Genomic DNA, 8,279 nt, shown 5'->3' with positions numbered 1-8,279 from the left:
GACTGGTGCTGGTGCTTTTTTTGGTCATTCAGTGTTCCTGTAAAAAAAAAAAAAAACAATAATACTGATAAGATATTATTATTATTATTATTATTATATACGAATTCTACTAATAAGAACAATATAAAAACGCACTAAGGATTAATGAGCTGCTGGATTCATGAATATTAATCAGGTTATGTGCGTTTGCTCGAACTGATTCGCTGAAATCAAAACAGGGATGATAATACGTGAGCGCCAGCCAATGAGATTGACGTTTGCGCATTAGTTCCGCCCACTACTGGAAAACCCGGCAGTTCTTAAAAGCTAAAGAATTCCAAAGGAACTATTTTTTACAGGAAAATACAACAAAGTATATTGTTTACATGTAGCACATCAATTCTGCATGTTATGTAAGACTCTCGCTCGCTCTCGCTCTTTGCTCACAGTGAGAGAACACTTCACACTAGAGTTTACGTTACGCCAAATACACAAACACAGGTGTGCTGCGCAGCCATTCAAATGAACTGAAAAATAGCACAGATCGCTTGACGGAGAGTGAAACTCTGAAGCGCTCAGTCAGAGTGTTCTGTGAGTCCAAATATATCTGTGCTAATCATATACTCAGTTTTCAACTCACACACTGACGAGTAAAATCTGAGAATTGATTAGCCATTGGCTAATATTAGACATCACTTAGTCGCCCAGAGTGAAAATTTAGTGGCATATGCGAGTGATTTACTCGCAATGTAGAGGGTTGATCTTTTCAAGTCATGTAACATTTTTAGTGAGGAACAACAGACCAAAATCATGTAATAACAACCTTGCATTTATATGGTTCTTGATGGAAGAAACAACCTGTCCTTTTCTCAAAATCTCCCTTTTTTTTGTTCATCTAAGTAACAAAGTCATACACATTTGGAACGACATGAGTATGAGTAAATGATGACAGTTTGTGTGTGTGTGTGTGTGTGTGTGTTTGTCCCATTATTTTAACTATTATTTGTTTTTACAAAACATAACCATAATTGCATGAAAATATTTCTTAGCATTTTCTTATGCATCATCTATTTTTTTCTCTCTCCTGTACCGTAGGTGATGGTGACAAATCCGATGAAGAAGAAAAAGGTTCATTTGCATAGGTTTAAAACTGAGCCAATTTATTTGCTTAATGCTAATTTTTAGTGTTTAATGTAGCAGATTTTTGTGAATGATTCTGAATTTAAAGCTGCTGTAAGTACTTCAGTCTAAAAAGTGTGTGGTTGCAACTTAAGTTACTTAATGACACCTAAACTTTACGGATTAACTGTAAAAGACCATCATAGTAGCCTGTTTCTTTTCTAATCTACTATTTAGAGGACAGAGCCTCACAGTCTCTCCTAAACAAGCTGATCAGAAGCAATGTGGTCAACAACACGAACCAAGTGGAGGTTCTTCAGAGGGACCCAAACTCACCACTTTATTCAGTCAAGACCTTTGAGGAGCTGAGACTGTGAGTACTTCATATAAGTGTTAAAACAATGATATCTGAGGGAAAAGCTGTGAATTTACACTACCTTTCAGAGGTTTGAGGTCAGTTTTTCACCAAAATATGAAGCAGCACAACTGTTTTCAACATTGATAATAATAATAAATGTTTTTACTGAGCAGCAAATCAGCACATTAGAATGATTTCTGAAGGATCATGTGACACTGGAGACTGGAGTAATGATGCTGAAAATTCAGCTTTGCATCACAGCAATAAATTACATTTTTAAAATATATTCAAATAGAAAACAGTTATTTTAAATTGTAATAATAATTTGCGAGATTTATTTGTATTTTGTATCAACCCCAAACTTTTGAACGGTATTTTGTATTGCTCAGAACAATTACTGCTAACTGTCTGTTCAGAATTTGGGAGAAATAAATATGAAAAAGACCGTGCACTATATTTGGAAGCTCCGACACCTCTTGGATAGCTTGCATATGTCAATTTTATTAATTTTATATGTGTAACTCAGGAAACCTCAGTTGCTCAAAGGCGTCTATGAAATGGGCTTCAACAGACCTTCTAAAATCCAAGAGAATGCCCTTCCCATGATGCTCGCCGAACCGTAAGTCCACATATTTTAAATGTTATTTTAATTGAATACAGAGGTCATTTTGAGAGTTTGGCTTGCACTTGAGCCCCTTTGGCTCAAAACCCTTGACATATGCAACTGGAATTATTATTATTATTTTATTTTTATTTGAACAATATTGGACCATCAAAAGGTTTACGTGAAATCTCTGAGTATACGTGTGAATTGAGTTTTAATACACTCATATGTTTCCCTGACTGTATATGTTTCCTTCACTGCCAGACCTCAGAATCTGATTGCTCAGTCTCAGTCTGGCACTGGTAAAACAGCTGCCTTCGTGCTGGCCATGCTCAGTCATGTGGACCCAAGCTTAAAATGGCCTCAGGTGATTCACTCTAATGTTCCCTTTCACTTTGATTTAAGGCAAGACACTGCAGGTAAAAACCTTTGTTTTTTCAGACACTGTTCAATTTGGAGACTTTAGGTTCATTAGATTATGAATATTTTCATATTTAAACAGAACATTTCAGAATTAAAGCAGTAAAGAACTGCCTTAATGTACTGTGATTAATCAAAGTATAGCAGTATCTGTTAGTTTAATATCTGGTGAAGCCAACACGGAAGTGACTTAAACTGTAATTCATCAACTGGCCGCTAGAGGTGGGCTGCAAAAGGGAGTCAATCCCGTAGACCCCATGTTAAAATGCCCAACTTTACAGCAGAAAAAAACATGTTTACAGCCTGGTTCAAAAAATGATTTTGGTGTATATAGCTAATTTTGCCCTTCATGACAACTGTGAGGGGGGTGAATTTCTTTTTTACTCATCCGTTTAAATTATATTAAGCCTTAAAGTTCTGCATAATTAAGGGTGTGGCCACTTGAGTGACAGGTGGATTGCGGCTGCTGTCACCACCGTCGAGCTTGGTGGGCGTGGCTTCAGCAACCAGCTCCCGCCTCTTTGTCCATTTTCGATTATCTGGGAGTGACGCGCTGCCAAGATAGCGACGGCCGGCTCCGCCAACTTTAGGCTTCAAAAACGCTCTTCGGAAACCTACGGGTGACATCACGGACACTACGTCCATGTTTTTATACAGTCTATGGTTTTTTCACAATTCTGAGAAATTGTGAATTGTGAGTTAATATCTCAGAATCTTCTTTTTTCAGAATTGCGAGGAAAAAAAGCCAAAATGTAAGATAAAGAGTCACAATTACCTTTTTTATTCTGTGGGGGAATTGGCGAGATGTAAAGTCGCAATAAACTTTTTATTTTGTGTCAGAAACAGGCTTCCATAGTTCGTCATTTTTGTTTAAAAAAAACATATTTTTCTGCCATTTACTCAGCCTCATGTCTTTTTCATGGTACACAAACAAAATCTGCGAAATATCTTCTTGCATGAACTCATTAAAGTCACAAGGGCGAGTTTTCATTTCAGTGTGAACTGAAACATAAATGTTGATCATTCTTTGGTGATCAACATTTCAACAACTCTGTGTCTGTGTTGCAGTGTTTGTGCATTTCTCCCACATATGAGCTCGCTCTGCAGACGGGTAAAGTCATTGAGCAGATGGGCAAGTTCTATTCAGAAGTCAAGCTGGCATATGCTGTTCGAGGACATAAAAGTAAGTGGTTAAATGAAGCCTCAGAATCTTGCGATGTGTAAAGCAGATTTAAGTGCGTGATAGCTGCTGTGTCCTCTGTCAGTGGATCGTGGCGTTAAGATCAAGGAGCAGATCGTCATCGGCACACCCGGGACGGTTCTGGACTGGTGCGTTAAGCTGAAGCTCATTGACCCGAAAAAGATCAAAGTGTTTGTTCTGGACGAGGCTGATGTGATGATCGCCACACAGGGACACCAGGACCAGAGCATCCGCATTCAGAGGTGATCTAAGCCTAGCATGCAAGCAAATACACAAAGACAGACTGCTGATTATATGATCTATTATGATTTTGATCTCTAATGAACATTTTTTTTGTATCTGGATCTTATACATAATTTAGTATTATTAAAAATGCATTTCATACATACAGTGACTTGAAAAACACCTTTTCAGAGATGAATGTGCATGATTTTCAGATTTAAATCAGATTTAAACAAGATTTTTTTTTTGTGAACCTTAGAGGAAAAAATAGTTTTTTCTTTGTTCCAATGCTAAAATTATGGAAGTTTAAAAAAATAATTACATTTTTTTATATATATATTATAAAAAATATTTTTTTTAAACTTTTATTATTACTTAAGAAAATAAGAAGTGGGGCAATTTTCTTTTGATATAAATTTTTGATATATATTTTATACATTTTGTTGCAAGATGTAAACTCTGAGGATCAGAATTCATAGAAAAAACTCTTTATTTGTGAGATATAATGTCAGAATTGCAAGTTTATACAGTATCTTGCATTCTGAGTTTGCATCTCACATTTCTGAATTATGAGAAAAAAAGGTCTGAATTGTGAGAGAAAAAGGGGCAGTTACTTTAAAAAAAAATTTTTTTTTTAAATTATTCCTTGGCAGAAACTTGAAAACTCGTGTTCAAAGATGAACATGCATGATTTTCAGATTTAATTTAAATAGTTTTTTTTTTTATAAAGAGTGTTTTAATTGTTCCAATACTAAAATTCTTGAAAAATAGGAAAGTTTTTTTTTATAAAATCATGAAAAGTCATGATTTAAAAAAAAAAACTTTTTATAGTCTTGATAAATATAATTTTTTATTTAAGTGATTCTGTGTATGCTTGTTTTCAAGGTGTAAAGAAAATATTTTTCTTTTTTACACAACTATTTTTTGTAATTAAATGGAATTTAATCAAGTAAAATTAGTTATTAAATCAGAGCTTTTTATTGAAAATGGTTTAAATGTTGTTTCTTCTTTTTTTTAATGTTTTTAATATGAACACAAAGATTACATTTATTGATATCCTTATTTTCCATTGATCATTTTGCATATTTTCACAAAAATACCAACACATATACTGATGTCTGACATTTATTTTACGATTTCTTTTTAACTAGAAAAAAAAGTAACTTTAAACTGTAAATGCAACATGGTTTAGCATGATCGAGAATAAATGGTTTCTATTTCCCATCTCTGACAGAATGCTGCCCAAAGGCTGTCAGATGTTACTTTTCTCTGCCACCTTTGAGGACTCTGTGTGGAAATTTGCTGAGCGGGTTGTGCCAGATCCCAACATCATCAAGCTTAAACGTGAAGAGGAGACCCTGGACACTATCAAGCAGTACTACGTGCTCTGCAACAGCAAGGAGGACAAGTTCAACGCACTCTGTAACATCTACGGAGCCATCACTATAGCACAAGCTATGATCTTCTGTCATGTGAGTCTGTTCGCCACTGGTTGATATCTGCATCTTAGAGTCTCTATCACTTAGTCATCTCATGTTGTCCTCTTTTCTCAGACTCGGAAAACAGCCAATTGGCTCGCCGGCCAGCTGTCTAAAGAGGGCCACCAGGTGGCGCTCCTCAGTGGGGAAATGGTAGTCGAGCAGAGAGCTGCAGTTATTGAACGGTTTAGAGACGGCAAGGAAAAAGTTCTCATCACTACTAATGTCTGTGCAAGAGGCAAGTGCACTATTGCATCTAATATATATCTAATAAGAAGCAAACCTGTATTTTTACAGCCTTGAGAGAATATAGAGTTGCTGTTGCAACCCAAAGTTGAAGTATTTGTTTGTTTGTACAAATTCGGCAACCTTTAATTATCAAGCTGTCAATCCAAAGGTATTGATGTTGAACAAGTGTCAGTGGTGATCAACTTTGACCTTCCACTGGACAAAGACGGCAATCCAGACAATGAAACATACCTCCACCGGATCGGCAGAACGGGACGTTTTGGTAAGAGAGGACTTGCTGTCAACATGGTGGACAGTCAGCGCAGCATGGAGATTCTCAAGACATATGAAAAGCATTTTAGTAAGTGTTTCCATTAGTGTTTACCTCTTAAAGTAATAGTACAGCCAGTATTTATTTAATTTATTTTTAATGAATTATAAAAATAATGAATAATTATAAATGATAAAAATATATCAAATTAATTTATTATTCGCTCTCGCTCTCTCTCTGTCTATATATATATATATATATATATATATATATATATATATATATATATATAGAGAATATGTCTGTGCGCTGAAGATCTGTTAACTCGTCAGATATGATGCTTGAATAATCTGCATTGCAGAGACAGATGTTTACTTAAATTATCGACTCATATTTAGGAGAATACGCTTTAATTCAAGCTTAATGCCAAATAGTTTTGATTCTAAGCTTATAGCTGTTACAAGACTTTTTGAATCCGTTTGCGTTTGACAGAGTGTGTTTTGATTTTGAAGTGAATTGCAGTACTAATTCCTACATCTAATCTTGTTTACAGGAGACAGTTTTACATGGGCATTTTCTCTGTTATCTACTTGACTAAAGAAGCATATCTTGCATAGTGTTGCACTGTGAAGTCAGTCAACTGCTTTTTGGTCTTACATGTGAATAGAATCAAAACAGACTTCAGTATTTATTCCATCACAGTATGTGAGAAGATTAAAGCCAGTAAGAGAATCTCTGATAAATATGGTTTACTTGCCTACAGATTGGAACTAAATGATAATAAGGCGCACAAATGACACAGTCTCTTAAGACCAACTCAAAACAGTAGCATTCCTCAAGAGCACTTTAGAATAATTTTATAATGAGAATTATTGTGAAAATCACAACAGAGTATTATTTTGATATATATATAGCAATGCCATTGTACTTGAACTGCAAAAAGCATTTAAGCTTTTTGAAGAAGAGTTTTTGTTCTGTTCAGAAAGACCAAAAATTAAGTTTGCGTTTTAGTTGAACAGTGAATTATTTGAACACTTGCTCGCATGTTCTTTTCTTTTGCAAGAAATGCAGCACTTTTACAAAGTATAAAGTGCTACTGAAGAGTGATATTGTTGTATTGTAGCTATATTGTTAAGAATGGCTGCTCTACTGTTGTTTGCTAAATGCAAAAGTATTTGTTTACATTTTTGATGCTTAAATTAATGCACCTTGTTTGACTGAAACCCATTTGCGATTGCATTTAGCTGCAGCATTTCAGTTTCCTTTTTTTGTACATTTGCTGCATTTAGGGTTTTATAGTTGTATCCTATATATTCTTTTAATAATAAAACTACAAGTTGGCTCATTTCTATGTGGTGATATCAAATCATTTTTACTTCTTTGCAAGAATTAAATGCAACAAGTGTCATACTCTTAGCATGGATTTATATTTTTTCAATCTGACTTGCAGTCTTGAGTCAAAAGACAAAAATTAAAAAAAAAAAATTGCATGAAGGGACGAAAATTCTTTGCATTTTGATATCAGTTTTAATTTGTGGGAATCAAATAAAAAGCAGAACGTAAAACCTTTTTATCTATAATATATAATATATTTTATCTAGATGTCTGTAATGTCTAATTCTTCCTATTGTTTATGACCCAAACTGATTTCTGATTTCTTTTTTTAGTGATCTTAATTTGTTGTTTTAAGCAACATTATTTTGACCTTATAGTAATAGTTGACTCAAAAATGAAAATTTGCTGAAAACTGACTCGCCCCCCAAGATGTAGATGAGTTTGTTTCTTCTTCAGAACAGATTTGGAGAAATTTAGCATTTCATCACTTGCTCGCCAATGAATCCTCTGAATCCAAACAGCTGATAAAAACATCACAATAATCCACAAGTGACTCCAGTCCATCAATTAATGTCTTATGAAGTGAAAAGCTGCATGTTTGTAAGAAACAAATCCATCTTTAAGACGTTTTAATTTCAAACTTGCTTCCAGCTAAAACACAAGTCCTTTAATATTGCTTTCTTCAGTAAAAAAAAAAAAAGTTGTCTCATCTGAATCGGGAGAGAAATCTGCACAGATCAAGCACTGTTTACCAGCGAAAACAGTTCTTAAATATGTTGGTGGATTTTGATGTAAGAGGACAGGGGATAGACTTTTCACTGGAGGAAGCATATTATGGGTTATGGACTGGTATTTTGTAAAGAAGCGGTGTTGATTACTGGATTAGTGATGTTTTTATCAGCTGTTTGGACTCTCATTCTGACGGCACCCATTCACTGCAGAGAATCCATTGGTGACCAAGTGATGTAATGGTACTTTTCTATCTACATCTTGGATGAATAAACATTTTACCATCAAAATAATCTTGCTGTTCCATGTTCAATCATGTATTTAATCATGAGAAA

At 34.7% G+C, this 8,279-nt stretch overlaps 1 protein-coding gene across 1 annotated transcript in view; it reads left to right on the top strand.

The window, feature by feature from the left end:
* Window positions 1-5,987, top strand: part of LOC107599485 (ATP-dependent RNA helicase DDX19A-like) — an 8,498-nt gene extending 2,511 nt beyond the window's left edge. The window contains exons 3-11 of the mRNA XM_016291087.1: window positions 1,075-1,107; window positions 1,336-1,471; window positions 1,983-2,075; window positions 2,325-2,427; window positions 3,549-3,663; window positions 3,746-3,923; window positions 5,138-5,375; window positions 5,457-5,619; window positions 5,779-5,987. Of these exons, the coding sequence (XP_016146573.1) occupies window positions 1,075-1,107; window positions 1,336-1,471; window positions 1,983-2,075; window positions 2,325-2,427; window positions 3,549-3,663; window positions 3,746-3,923; window positions 5,138-5,375; window positions 5,457-5,619; window positions 5,779-5,987 (1,268 nt within the window). The remainder of the gene's footprint in view (window positions 1-1,074; window positions 1,108-1,335; window positions 1,472-1,982; window positions 2,076-2,324; window positions 2,428-3,548; window positions 3,664-3,745; window positions 3,924-5,137; window positions 5,376-5,456; window positions 5,620-5,778) is intronic.
* The last annotated feature ends 2,292 nt before the right edge of the window (window positions 5,988-8,279 follow it).

Source organism: Sinocyclocheilus grahami, unplaced genomic scaffold (genome assembly GCF_001515645.1).
Source record: "Sinocyclocheilus grahami isolate Dianchi unplaced genomic scaffold, SAMN03320097.WGS_v1.1 scaffold13.1, whole genome shotgun sequence".
NCBI lineage: Eukaryota > Metazoa > Chordata > Actinopteri > Cypriniformes > Cyprinidae > Sinocyclocheilus > Sinocyclocheilus grahami.
This window is presented reverse-complemented; position numbering and strand designations above follow the sequence as displayed.